General features: G+C 45.2%; 1 protein-coding gene across 24 annotated transcripts in view; it reads left to right on the top strand.

The window, feature by feature from the left end:
- The window catches only part of MTSS1 (MTSS I-BAR domain containing 1), a 123,403-nt gene that overhangs the window by 85,789 nt on the left and 22,967 nt on the right, over positions 1-14,647 (top strand). For 14 of the 24 annotated variants that reach the window (XM_068933231.1, XM_068933232.1, XM_068933251.1 and 11 more), the window contains 4 exons: positions 2,782-2,866; positions 4,237-4,328; positions 5,901-5,975; positions 11,652-11,663. In XM_068933231.1, the coding sequence (XP_068789332.1) occupies positions 2,782-2,866; positions 4,237-4,328; positions 5,901-5,975; positions 11,652-11,663 (264 nt within the window). The remainder of the gene's footprint in view (positions 1-2,781; positions 2,867-4,236; positions 4,329-5,900; positions 5,976-11,651; positions 11,664-14,647) is intronic. The other 10 variants (XM_068933237.1, XM_068933254.1, XM_068933240.1 and 7 more) reach the window with 1 other exon arrangement.

Raw genomic sequence — 14,647 nt, 5'->3', positions numbered from 1 at the left:
AATGCGAAATGCAGAGTACCTTTATTTTAGCAGCATACCTTGAATGGAGAGCGGTTTCCACGTGCCGCGGTGAAGCCCAGGCGCACAGCACAGCTCTGGAGCGCGCGCCCACCGCCGGCCCCGCTCCGGGCTGATGCGCCCCGTGTCCATCCGCTGCCCGGCACGTTGCAGCGGGCTGCAGGCGAGGCAGCTGGGAGGAACGCAAAGGAAGCGTGCTGCCGTCCGCCCCGACCAGCCTCGTAATTGGTGTGGCAGGGGGCTGCAGGGAACTCGTTCAACCACCCTGTAGCAAGCAGGGCACAGAGGGTGGCTGAAAAGCCCGTGTACGGGGGGCGAGCCCTTTGCAAGAATTGTTTTGATATGCTGCAGTACTGCAGAAATCTCATTTCCAGCGTAGTCAAACTCAGTTGATAACTTTTGGTTCTTATAGTAGCATCGTTGGCCTTGCTAAGCTCTGACGCCGTGGGCCTCTGCTCGCCGCCCGCTCACGATCCGGCACTGGCCATCCACGCTTTCCCATGGCGCAGCTCGTTCCCTTCCTGTGCACGCCCTGAAACCCATTTTCTGCACCACCTTGTTTCCAAAAGGGCTATTAAAAACTCTTCAAAACTCTTCTCCTTCACTGTGTTGGAGTAGTCTGCATTCCTAGATTCCTCGAATAGCTAGCACGTGGTGTTTCCATGTGCTTATAGACTCTTAAGGATAACATGAAGTTGCAAAAGATGGGGAGAACAGTTTAAAAAAAAAAAGTGTCCCCCCCCCGCCTTTTTCTTTTTTTAACCAATCCATAGACCTAACTCAGTATATCTGTGTTGCTGACCTTGCCCGTTCGTCTGTACTCTGTGTTGAGTGAATATATTTATGCTTTGGTTATTGGTGTTTCAGTTAAATTGTTGTTACTTTGCAGTTTTAATATTAGTAGTTACTGACCCTGGTTTCCTACTCTCTAAAACACATGGTGCCTTATTTCCTATTTATTGTTCTAAAATGACTCTTCCCTTTTTTCTGTATGGTGGAGCTTAGGAAAGCAGTGTCAGTTAACCGCTGGCAGACATAAACACTTAAGTGTTTGTGTGAGTTTTTTAACGTGAGCCTCATTGCATTTTGCTTGAACTTGCTGGAGAATTACTCCGCCGACAGTCATGGAAGCTTTTTGGTTCGTTTCTCAGCCCCTTTGGCTTGATATCTGCTGTTGCAGGTCTTCCTCCAAGAAGCTCCAAGTTACGTGTCTCCAAGGAAAAACGCCCCTCCTTTGGGACAGAGGTGTGCCTTTTATCGTAGAAATGATCCTGTTGCTCCAGCTGCTTTCCTCCCGTTTTGCTGAGGCCTCTCCCCATCCTCTGTGTTGCTTTTCTGAGTTTCCATAGTCTTATCACGGCTTTTGCTTTTGCAGTGCAGCGACACTGGAAGGGGTCGGTGAACCTCCGCGCTGCGATCTGGCCGATTCGCGCGCCCGCCGTTACCCCGCTAGGCAACAGCTCTTCAGCCAAATATCGTTATTTCCAAAGCTCCTTACGAAAACAGGAGTAAGTGTGAGCGCATGACAAAGGGCTTGGTGTGTATCTTTTTGAACAATGGAAAATACCAAATAGCCGCAAATCTGTTCCAGTTATTTATTGTCTTTGTTCCAGAGCCGTTTTTTGGGCACAAAATTCAGTTCTGTAAGAATGCCGGGAAACGGTAACTTTTGGTTTTGTGTTTAAAAAAATAAATAAAATTATTAAAGACATCAAGGTTTTTTGCTAGATTTTTTTTTCTTGCACCCATACAGTTTTTCAAGGGAAAAAAAAAGAATAAAACCTAAGAAGGATATTATACTCTACGATGCAAGTCTAAGGCCATTTAAATAATCACAGGAGACTTTAAAATAGATGCTGGTATCTTCACTGTTCTACAGAATATTACAGTTTGGAAAGGCTTGGTGAAAAGGTCAATGTTTTGTTCTCTGATAGTAGTAGATTTGGTTTGCAAATGGGAACGAAGCGATTATCAAAACTAAAGCTACCCAAAACAAAACAGTGTTGACATATAAAGTGCTGATCAAAATTGGAAATGCTGATGAAAGTGGGAAATGGCGGAACTTGTGGTTTTAAAAAGGAAAACTCTGGAAGAGGAAGACTTGCTAAAAATTATTCCTGCTGTCACGCAGTTGTCAGAGGAACTGAAGTGAGACAGGGTCTAGAGCAAATAGTGCCATCTTCTGGCACGTAGGGAATAGCTAGATGCATGATCTGAGATGCAGGTGTGGGTGATGGTTTGGGTCGGTGAGGCGTATCATCATCGATGCGTACGAGGGAGCAGAAGGGGGCAGGAGCGTATTCTGGAAAGCAGAATCCTTTTTGAGCATTGGGCTAAAGAATTTGGTAATGAGAAAATTGGACCAAAGTGCTGGATTTGTTTCGGAAATTTGGTGTATTACTGAAAACCCGCCTGGTTGTAGAGGCTCAGCGTTCTGCCGACCTTCTTCCCCTTGTGCTTTGCCATCTCCAGCCCTGTTTTCTCAGCCCTCCTGCCAAGGAGTAGGGCCTCACCGCACAAGAAGCTGCTGGGGAGAACTGCTTTGATCCTGCTTAACGGTTCAGTTCTGATCTCTCCCCAAGTTGGTAGACACCACTGAGTTCTGCCTGGTGAAAACCTGGTTGGTTTTATGGGGATGTATGTATTATGAATCTGGTTTTGAGTTGCTCCATAAGGCTTGGCACGCGCTTTCAGGTCGCCATGCCTCCGTCACGCGAAGGAATCTTATCAGACGTCTCACCTTCCTCATGTTTTGTTTTGCAGGCGGCACCCGAGAGATTGGATCTGCTCTGACCAGGATGTGTATGAGGCACAGGAGTATAGAGTCCAAACTCAGGCAGTTCTCCAGGTGAGTGGTTGTGTGCCTGGTAGCTACTGGACCGCAATAACAGCGTAGGTGTTGTGCAGCCCCCGTTACTGAGGAACGCGTAACGGTGTTCACCAGCACTGGCTTTGCAGCTAATCTCTGCCCCCGTCAGCAAGAATAGCCTTTCTGCTCTCCCCCCCGGGCCCGCTAAGTGTTTTCAAAGCCAGGAGATGCAGCGTTTCGCTGCATGTTCTAGGACTTGGACTCGTCACCTCAGATCACTCCAAATGCTGCAAATTCCCGTCGTCAGTTAGCGTCGATCATCGCTGAGCAGGCTGCCGATGGGGCAAGGGACCTGTCCGTGTGTTTCGGGACTTTAAGCCTTTTCACTGAATCTGAAAGCAGCAGTGATATTGTGCTGCTTCCTCAACTCGCCTGAGAACCCAAATAGCTTGCAACCAAAAAGGAAGCTAATTCGGAAAAGTTAAATTCCATCCTCCCCTTCTTCCAGTTAAAGTCGGACTGTAGAGGTAATGCGAGAGTAGCAACTTGCATGGGAGCAGGGCTGTACATAAAACACAGCCTGCTTCTGTAGTGCGTACATACGCTTCCCTTTAACCAGAGGTGCAGAATGTGTACCTGACCCAAGGTGAACCGAATTAACGCTTTACCGTTTGCTTGATGACTTGAGATTTTTCCCCTTTATTTTAAAAAGGTATTTATGAAGGAACTGGCGGCATGGAGAGAGCTTTCACCTCTAGGTACCCCAAAGTTAGCTGTTTAAATAGTGCCATCTCAATCCAGTTATCCTAGTGGAGCCTTACTAGCACTCGGTCACAAACTCCACTGCTCCTGTGGCTCTTCTTGCTTAATATTCCCAGTAGCGGTGCCAGGCATGGCATGGGCTCAGCATCTGACTTGCCTCCACGCTCGAGCCCCGGCCAGTAAGAGGTGAGGCTCGTTAGTGGGCAGGATGCCAATAGCTCCTACAGTTGCTCTCTGTCGTCCTGTGCGTGTACGTGTCCTTTGTAAGTTTATAATCTTCGTGGGCCCATAAAGCTCTTCAGTCCCCAGGGGGTTCATGTAGACTGCTCTTTGCGTGATGGATGAGTGGAATCTAACTGTTTACGTTGGCCCTGTTTCAGGTCACTCCTCTGGTTTACGCTCAGTTCCTCACTTCCCTGAACTGCTGCACAGTAATTCTGGTTTATCTTGTGATGTGGATTTTTTTGATCCAGTCCTTCCTTTTGCTTTCTCCAGCTTAAACATCTTTATGTTCTGATATTTACATTGTGACACTGGTAGCTGTCACAGCGAAAAGTAAAAATACTCCAGTGTTGACCTTGGCTCTCTGTAAGAATAGGGGCATCTGCAGGATTTGATTGCTCTTTGTGTTTTTTCAACAAAATTAGTGCTTTAATTGACTGTCTGATAAACCCACTTCAAGAGCAGATGGAAGAGTGGAAGAAAGTGGCCAATCAACTGGATAAAGACCATGCAAAAGGTAGTTACAGAGGAAGAATTCTTTAATAGGAGTAAAATTGTAATACCAGCTTTTCTTCCTCTTTTAATGGTTGCACTGGGGAACGAAATGATATGTCTTTAAATATGTATAGCAACTTTTCTCTTTTAAAACATTACATCCAAAAGTGCCTAACAATTTTTATTTTATTTTATTTTTTTTAAACTCTTGCACATAAATTTTGAAGACACAGTTTGCAGGACCCCAGGTGATAGTTTTTTTTTTTGTAGACTGGTAGGGCAGTCATTGGTTTTAATTCTGTTAACATACTCTCACTATGTGATCTCCCATAGTGCAGAGGATGCCACGTCTATCTCCACAAAGCTCTGGGGTGCAGCTAAAAGCTAACTGTAAGATGGTGTTATGCCTCAGCTGTAGTGTTCTCCAGAGAAAGCACAGCTCTCTAAAACATTCAGTGCTGTTATTTTATATCTGGTGGGGGACAGAGATGTGTAGCCGGGGATCTGGAAAGCTGTGTCATTGGACGTGAGGTGCTCAGAGCTGCAGTGCTGAGCACCACTGCAGAAGCTTTCCTGGAGGAACGAGCAGTGGGGTCGTGCGTGGCAGGAGCTTGTTAGTAGATGGCTTCAGCTTTGCAAAATTCCTGCCAGGGGATGATGGCCCTCTAGCACAGGTGCTATAAGCTGGTCACAGTTTGGCACTCACCCTTGAAAATTCAAGACTTTGCTCTGCCTAATAAAAGCAGTACCATGGTGGTCTGTTACAAGGAGGTAGGGCTGACTCACCAAAACACAGAGACACCAGGGCTTAGGGGACAGAGTTGGGTGTTGGAGGTGCGTTTGGCCCAGGCGCAATTCCTGTGCCTACCACCAACCTGCTTCTGGTTTTCCCTCTATAGAAGAGCAGTAACATTGACCTCCTCTGTTAAAGTGTGTGTATGTGAACACACATGCATACCTTCCGTCTTTTATATATATATATATTTTTTTTTTTTTTTTTTGTATCAGCTTTCTTATCTGGTATCTTTAGTGTGCCTAGACAGAGGTGGAATATTTTGTTCTGGGTTTTTAATTCTTCTGGGATTTGCAGCTCATCTAAAAATGAGGACAGCTGCAGTCTGCTCCACTTGGTGTGCAAGAGCTGGCAATGTGACCCTTCCTTGGGCAAAGTCTTAGCACCCTCTCCCTTTCCTGCTGGATGGGGATCTTGGGATCTTCTCTGCCTTGCCTTTTCACCATCCTGGTTTTTGAACACAGATGTTTTGAGAAACCTGTCATCTCTGTTTTCCGTTCCTGAGTGTGGATGAGTATCTCAAATGAAAAGCACTCTCGTTTTGTACTGCGTTCTCAGCTGTTATTTCTGCAAAGGCTTTGTTTATTTGGGAAAGATTCAGTTTATGAATGTGCTCACACCCTAAAACATTATAGTTAGCCAAACATATAGGCACTACAAAACGTGAGTTCTAAGCTGCTTTGTTTAAAAATGACTGTCCTCTTAAAATTTGTGGTCTGATATCTGAAAGCATAGCCTTTTCTGTGAAAAGCATTCATTTTAATGTCAGATGTGTTGATACTGAGACTGTGTGTTTTTTAGAATACAAAAAAGCCCGCCAAGAGATAAAAAAGAAATCATCTGACACACTGAAGCTGCAGAAGAAAGCGAAAAAAGGTAACTTGCTCCATACTTGTGCTGTGCTCATTGACAGAGACTGAACCACGACGGGACTTCCTAGTCTAATAACTCAGTCCCCAGTAATGTACTGCTGGTATGTACTTGTGCACCAGGGTACACTTACTGTGTGTCACTTAAATCATATTCAGATGCTGCTGTCTCATGTTCTTACACAAAAGCCTTAAAGCTGTTTGTACAGAGTCAGTCATTTTTTAGAACAGAACACTTGCTGCTAACTGATTCCCGTTAAGAGCCTCGACGCTGTAAATGACTTGTGCAGATACCTGTAAAATCTTCTAGACCCTTTTGGAGTAATATAAAAAAGCCATTATGTAAATGTTCTGTAACTATTAACATTGCTCACTGTTCTCCCTTTCCACCCTCTTTTTTTTTTTTTTTTTTTACAGCCTATAATCCCCTAAATCTTGCATTATTCCTCAGGGTGTGAGAAGGTGGCATGGGTTGTTGTCAGGGAGGGCACTTGGCAACCATAGAAAACTAGAGATGAGTAGGAAAAGAAAGGGAGGTCTCCGCAAAAGGGCTCTTTCTTTTTTAGCAGCTGAACCTCATGCTTCTGTTGCTCTCCCACCACCATCTTGTCATCGGAGTTTCTTCATCCTATTCATGGAAACACGCATCCACTTAGATACCTGCAGCACTGCCCTCACTAAGGTGTCCTTTAGCTAGGTGCAAGCACCACCAGGCTTTGTAAAACTGATCCGGAACTTACAGGGAAGCAAATTCGCTCATTCCCTTTCCTGGCACTGGGTTCCTTCCAGCTTTGAACAGCTCTCAGGCTGCAGGTTGCCACTTGTGCTTCCTCTCCTGCCTAAAAACTGCGAGCCTGGAGACGAGCAAAGCAAACCCTGGAGCTGAGAGTTTCTTGGACTTTTCAAAATGTGTAAGTTTAGACCTATTTGTGCTTTACCCAGAATAGGTGAACTCTCCTTAGCTGTCTTTCTGAGTCCGTGAGTCAGTAATTGCACTGGTAGAGGCACACGACTGGCAAACTGCTCTTGAATTTCAAGTAACTTGTAGAAGGGATGAGAGGAGGGCACAGAAAGACAGAAGCTAATGGGAGAGCTTAGCTACGTGTGCCCAGTGCGTCTGTCTGTGTGTTGCTGGAAAAGCGCAACGTTTTGGGTCAGAATGTTTATCGTTAGGGGATATCTTCTTTTTTTTTTTTTTTTTTTTTTGTGATAAGACTTTTTTTGGTTGATTTGTTAACTTGTTTACCGTTTTGTGTGATGAATTGCCTGCTTTCGGACTAACACTGCTTTGGAGAGTGTGCTCTTCCTTCTCTCTCTCTTTCCTTCCTTGCCCCTTTCTGGTCTGGTCCCCGTTGTCCCAGTGTAACAGGAGCAATCCCTCAGTGCCCAGGAGGTGGGAACTGAGAAGAGCCTGTCCATGTCCTGGGAATGAGAATGGTTCAATTAGAGCTTGTTTCTGTAAGTTGACAGGTACTTTGTGCTGTCAGCGATAGTTAAAGCAAGGAGGCTGAAGCTCTCTTCCTGCGTTTTTGGGTTCCTCTCTCCCTCGCCTGAATCTGCCATGCGTAACCAAGAGGAAGTCAGCGCCCCAGTGTCTTGTCCTCCTTCAGGATTGAACATCTTAAGTGGGGAGTGGAGTAGACCTCATTTTGCTGTTGTTTTTATAGCAGCCGTAGTGTGATTGAAGTGTTTTGAGAATTTTTTTAGAGCCATTCCCTCGCTTAATTTTGCAATGCTAGGAGATGCTCTCAGAGCTGTCAGTGAACCTCCTGCATTTCCATGCAGTAAGATCTCAAATGGGTGTCGCACACATGGCGTTTGGGTCCGGAACACAAGCCAAACGGTGCTGAGGCAGGGTGAGAGCCGGCTGCGAAGGGAGGGGCTGGGGGATGACGGAGGTGATGAAGGCACCGGAGTAGCCCACAGAAGCTGAAAGAGGAGCTTTTTGAGGAGCTGAGAGCTGTAAACGTCTGTTCTCGCTCCCCCTGGGGAGGAGAGACGCAGCGAGGTGCTGAGGCTCGTGCAGACGTGAGAACGCAGTACCTGAACCTGCCGGGCTGGTGGATTACAGGCACAGATGGGAGGAAGGTGGGAGGGAAATCTATCCTTTGAAAAACTATTTAAAGCAGTTAAATATAGAGAAGAAAAAAGTAGCAGTTGCCTTTTCCCCTCTTTGCCTTTTTGATCCCTGCCTTGAAGGAAGAAAGTGTTAGTTTGAATTCCTAAGAGCGATGTCGGATGTTACTATGCAAGCTCCGTTGTATGTCTTCTCCTGACAGGTCTGTTTAATGTGCTGCATTGGGCAGTATGTTGTGTTTGTCAGCAAGGCAAAAACATAATCAGGAAGAGGTTTATTTACAAAATGATAGCGCTCTAGAGCTGATTTTGCTTTAGGTCACAGGTGAGGTTTGAACCTCCTGGCAGGGAAAGTCTCTGGTGAACCCATCCCAGCATGTGGCTGAGTGCATGAATGCTCCTTTGATTGTGTCTTCAGCTCTTCTGTTTCCTTGTTGGTCAGGCTTGCTTTTTTGTTCTGTTCTGCCTCGAGCAGGGCCTGTCCCTTTGATTTTTCTGTAAAGTTAGTGACCCACCAATGGGAACTCTAGAACAGCAAACCCGTTCTCTACCTAGTGCTTGTAGGAATGGTTTTGACTTGACCTTACGATCATCTGTGGGCAAGTGAGATGTTTGCCCAGTTCTGGATTTGATTAAATACTGTGCATGTTCCTGAAAGCCTTTTCTAAGTGCGCTTTCTGCTGTGACTGGAAGGGGAATTAATTCACTTTGGGCAGCTTTACATCTAGAAGCTGAGATACAGCCCTGCGCTTCTCACTTGCATGTGTTAACGCTGGTGGTGTCCTCTCTGCCAGCCGTGTCAGGCTGCAGCACCTACATCCTATGGCATCCGGTCTGCCCCTTGCATGGTAGCTGCTCGCTCCTTGCCTGCATCTCCAGGGCTTTGGGAAGACACCCGTGGTCCATGTGGCTTGTTCCAGCAGGCGTGCTGCGGGTCAGGCACCCCCGGAGCGCCCAGGGTCCGAGGACGTTTGGGGTTGCCTCTGTTTTGCATGATCTGCCTGGTCCGATTCCATGCTACCAAAGATCAGGTCTGCCGTTTGAGATCATTTCTTAGAAACTGTTTTCACAGAATAAGGGTGTTTTTTTTTCTTTTAATTGCAATAAAGGTGCTTCCAAATTAGGAAATGATGAGGAAAACAGCAAACTTCTGAAACAAACCCAAAAGGACCCATGGGTCCTTTTAGGAACTTTGGTAGGATATAGCTGATAACATGACACGTCGTTGCAGAAATGAAAGTATTATGTTTTGAAGGACCTTTCAGCGATGGTATTCATTTTTTTTTGTTGTCTTTGACTGTGAGAAGTCCATGTGACGTCTGAATACGTGCAGTCTAAAGAAGATCCTGGAGCACCAGATGCATTCCCTGGGGTGTCCTGGCACTGTAATGGGAGGATCCGCAACACACCTCTTCCCTTAGACCCATGTTCCCAGGAGATGAGGCCTGTAGAGCACATTACTTCCCTGGCATTGCAACTTTGCTCTTTTCCCCAGTTTCTAAAAGACGAGGTTACACGTTGGATGAACCTGCGTACATCATCTTATAAATTGCTCTTTGTTTTCAGACAAATGTTGGACATCAAAAGTCTGCCTAGCTAACCTAATTCAGCAGAATAATTATGCATATATTTAAAACAAATCCGTGATTAGGTTTTATGCCAAGTCAAGGCCTCTATAGCTATAGCTGCTAGAAGCTATTGCAGCTATACTGAGCTCAGAGGAAAGGTAGCAGCGGCTTTGGCTCTGCTTGTAACCATTTTGGAAGGTTAATAAAATGCATGGCTTTTATTTCCCCAAAAAAAAAAAAAAGAAAAGAAAGGAAAAAAAGGATCTAATTGTAACGATCAAATGGCTAACTTAAAGTATAACAATGTACTGTGTGAAATCTGGTGTGCCTGTTGGCTTTATTCTCTGTGTTTGTTGACCTTGGATGTTTGCGATTGGCTAGACAGGTTTCCATTCTGCTCATAACGTGTCTGGAAGGTTTCACTTTGAGGCTGTTCCCATGGTACTGTGTGCTAGCTTTGAGGGGAAAAAAAATGTTTAAATCCAAAGGGATTTTAGAAAAGGGATTGCATGTAACACTCCCAATAAAATACCAAGGCTAGCGTAACATGCATTAAAGTAAAAGCTGAATTTTGCCGTAGCTCAGAGATGTGTCTGCAGAGTGCCATAAACATTCAGCACAACGTTTCATCTTGTCCTGTCAATGTTGAGTATCCAAATGCACAACCTGTACTTTGCTTTGGTACTTTGCGTTATTCAGCAGTTTTTGAAAGTATGCTTACCAGCCCTTTAAGGAAGTTGAGAGCGCAGAATAGATGATTAACTAAATGTAATACTGTCAAAAGTGCCTTCTCCCTCCTCCCACTTAGCTGAGATGACATGTTTGTGTTTTTAGAGCCTTTGCAGCTGTTTTGTTGTACACTCTGGTCTTTGCAAACCGTAATAATTGCTGTACTGTTCTCAGGGATGATTGTGCGAACCCTATGACTCTTAACTAAAAACCATGAAACTCTTCCACGCAGTTATAACTGAGGAACATCTCAGTTGTTAAGCAAATTCAGACCTTCTCATTCAGGTACTTTGCATGGTCCCTGTGCTTAGCCCTTTCCCGGGAGCAGGAGTCTGGGGAGGGAGGACCTCGGAGCAGACCCCGGCTCCACTAAGTTGTTTCTTCAGATGGATCGAGTGTGGGGTGATGAGTGAAGTGAGAGCCAGGACTTGCTCTGCAGTCAATATGATATGGCTCAGGAGGAGGAGAACTAATTAGCAAATTATCTTTATGTGTTTCGGGGAAAAATCCTGTGTGGATTTTTGTAGTGCCTGAGATTTATTCCCCCTCCCCCCCCCCCGCAACCTTTATAACGTAAGCTCTGCTTTATAAAACTTCAGTGAAGACGTGTTGCCAACTCAGTGACCGAAGGTCTTTGACTTTCATTTGCATTCCTTGAGTTTGAATGTCATTTGACACTTCTTCCTGCCAGCTAGCCAAATGTATTGCAAAGCTTAATGTAAAATGTTTTTAATTGAAATATGTATATCATGGTGTTTGATGTTCTTCCCCACTGCATCAGCAATTAATGTTTCATTTAAATAACAATCTATTAATGTAATTGTAGTGGAGAACATCAAAAATTGCTGCGGTTACTAATGTAGCACTGGCCTTGGGTTTTGCACGTTTCCAAGGTTCCCCCTTCCGCGTTAGGGTATGTACCTTGGTCCTCTTCATCGGCTCGAGCAGGGTTTGACGGTTGTCTGTGTTGCACTTGCTCTTCAACACAAATTACCATGTTCTTGCCTAAGAATCTGCAAGCTGAACAGAGTTCCTCGGCTGATTTAAATTTCTTGAAATAAAACTGCATGATAAATAACCAGGCGTTTGATTTACAGCAGCCCATCAGTAAGCAAAGCTAACGCGTTTGCCTTTAGCAGCAGCAGCAGAAGTCAAAATAGGTTAGTCCATACTGCTCACTCTCTTGTCGCGGAGCTGATAATAATGTCTAAACTCCAGGAGTGCTGGAATACCAGTTTGACTTTTTTTATTTTCCTTTCTGTGTCAATTTTGTGTCCTGCAATTTCTCATCATGCGCACCTGCCTGACAGCTGAGGCTCTGGGTAAGTCTGTGCCATGCTGTATCCCTGGTGGCTGGTTTATTGTAGCCCTTGCTGTGGCCTCTTTATGGTGTCTGGTCTCCGCTAACTGCCTAGACTTTAATTTCTAATGAAACTAAAACATTGCCTGACCTTAATGAGCAAGCCATCTTTTGATTCGTATCTTCTTTTGGCATCTAATTGGAGCACTGTAAAAGAAGAAAATCGGTTTTGTCGCCAAACCTGTGGTTTATTTTAGAAAGGGATGATTAACATGGACTGATTTAAATCATATCACGGTTGTGAGAGAAGCTAAATGGAATAGACATGTCATCAAGGTGACGTTCAAATAATTGAATATCTTGTTGTTAATATGACTTTTAAAGTCTAGAGCTTACAGTCCTTAGTGTTGTTTTTTGTAAACCTGTGGTCCAAATCCCTTTTCTCCGAAATTCGCATGCACCTTTCTTAAATGATAGGTAAGAAATCACGTATAACTTCATGCTGGGGAAGGGGTGGAATTGGCATCGCAATTGTTTCCTCTTCTCCTGCCTGGTCACACCTTAAATCTGTTCAAGGTGGAGTGCTATTTTCAGTCATTGTATCGAAAACGTGAAGTAGTTGCCTTGAGATCTTCTCTGAAGTTAAATTTAGTGTTTTTGAATTTGAGAGAAAATATCAGACCTCGACCGGTAGGAATACTCGTGGAGGTGTTTAAAGCTGCCCTCTGGAAGAGCCTAGGTCGATCAGACGGGGAAGCTCTTCATGAAGTGCTGGGCTCCTGCAGCTGGTCACTGGGTACCTGCCGCGTGGTCTCCTGGTTTGAAACTACACTTTGCTTTTCCTAGTTTGCAATTCGATCTGCAAGTTTCCTTTAGCTTGGACGTTCTCTTGTAAGAGACAGCGTAGCACTTGGGAACATGCGCAGCTGATTCAGATCTCCAGCAGTCACTGGAGAGACTCAAGATTTGATTGCTGAATTTCTGGAATTAGCCTCTAAAGTTAAGCCCAGCAAATGAAGTTTTCCACCTTTCTGTAACCTGCTGCAGAATTGTGGTGTCTTTCTCAGACTAGATCCGTATCAGTTTGTTGGCTTTACTGTGCAGGGCTTAAAGGGGTGCTCATCCCGGAAGACAGAGCAGGTATGCTGTTGCGAAGGAAATGATTTGGGGACGAATGGCTTTGAGCTCATTTGGGTTTGTACTGGTAGACGTGCGCTCACAGTGTCCGTGCTGGCACTCTGTGTAAAGCGTCCACGTGGAATTTTAAAAACACCCAAAAAGAATGTGAGGGAGCCGTCTTTAGGCGAGAATGTCGACGTGGGAAACATTGATCTCACCAATATTTATTGCATTATCTACTTTGCCATTAGTAGCATTAACTTTAGCAGCCAGACTTAGACTGAGAGCATTTAAAAATCATTTTTCTTCTTTGCTGCTGTTGACAATTTTGCTAGTTTAAGTTGCCCTATAAAAAAATATAAGCATGAAATTGGGTTGAAAATTAGACTTACCTTTTGTCTTGTCCCTAATATGTTCCTTTGACTGAAGTTTTATTTCAAACAGTGGTTATTTAAGAATTTGCATGAGGCTTTTAGCCGTAGACCACTATACAGCTGATGTTTTAGTGCACATCAGTCCTTTAAAGCTCTTGCATGTCATGCTAATGATGTGAAGCCCCCTCTCTGAAGGCAACATATTAAGACTGTTCGGTGAGTAAAGGTGAATTCGTGTCAGTATTGATGAGAAGCGATTCAGCAACTGCAGTGCCGTGCGCTCTGCAGCTCTCGCACTGTGTGCTTGCCTATGCCAACCCACCGGTCCCGTGGCCGTCGAGCGCACGTTGCTTTTGGTCCTGGCAGGATGAAGGCAGGCTGTAACTTCTGATCCGGCGTTTCTGTTCCTTGCTGCAACACCAAAGATCGCATTTGGAGAAAGGGTGGATCTGCATTTCTCCTGGCTTTTCAGATTACTGACTCATTCTTCTGCATGCAATTGGATGTGTTTTGCAGAGCCGTCCTTAGAGCATGCTCATTTCTGGCCGATTCCGGGTCAGAGTTTGGTGACGATATTGGACACGTTTGACCATCTCTAGATCCGAGTGTTTTGGTGGGTCATTCAAACCGATCTCCAGCTGGGGTAGCAGTATCCTTTCAGGTCCCCCTTTGCCCACAACAGCCATCCGGCTGCTGAATGATGAGACTGTTCTGGAACTCTTTTCTGTCGTTATAAAAATTGCATTGATTTGGAAGTGTTTGCAAATATGTAACCTTAAGCCTTTGCTGTGCTAGAGAGAATAATCAATTGCTAATGTTCCTTAGGAAAGCGTACCTCATGTCCCCAAAGATAGATTGCAACAGATTTTCCGATAGACTGCAAAAATAGTGCAATCAGTTGTCAGGGATACCTTAAATAAGTGACCTTCCCTTCACAAATCAAAAGGGAAAAGCCATCAGTGCTCTCAAGTGAGGGATACAGTGCCAGCAGGGGTCACAGCCCTGGTGCCTCTGGAGACCTGGTATCAGCGATGGCTTTTGATGCTGATGTTCCCTCCTGAGAAAGGTAGGGGATTTGAACCAAGGAAGGCTGGAGCTGGTGGAGAGTGACGGAGATGCGCAACCTGCCTGCGTGGCCTTGACATCCCCAGGTGTGGGAGGGCTGCCCAGGGCTGTGCTTGGAGAGGAGGAAGCACATCGTGAGAGAGCTGTGTTTGTGCCCTGTAAACATCTGACCTGAGAAGCTCGTCCAGGTGATTCAGAGCACCTAGGCAGGCTCACTGCTCTGAATTACACCCTGGAGAGCTTGGCTGTTTTCACTGACTGCACAGGCTTCCAAGAGTCTCAGCCCCATAAAATTGGCTGTGAGTGGATGGTACGTCCATTAATTTCCTGATTTACTTGAGGAAGTAAAATACAAATGTTACAGAGGTGCGGAGGGTGCTGGAGAGCAATGCGGTTTTATATACAGCAGTTCTCCAGAGTTGGACTGGTGAGCGCGTGATGTAGTTAG

The sequence above is a fragment of the Struthio camelus genome, chromosome 2 (assembly GCF_040807025.1).
Source record: "Struthio camelus isolate bStrCam1 chromosome 2, bStrCam1.hap1, whole genome shotgun sequence".
In the NCBI taxonomy this organism is placed as follows: Eukaryota; Metazoa; Chordata; class Aves; order Struthioniformes; family Struthionidae; genus Struthio; species Struthio camelus.
Note: the sequence above shows the minus strand (reverse complement) of the source record. Positions and strands in the feature narration are given on the sequence as shown.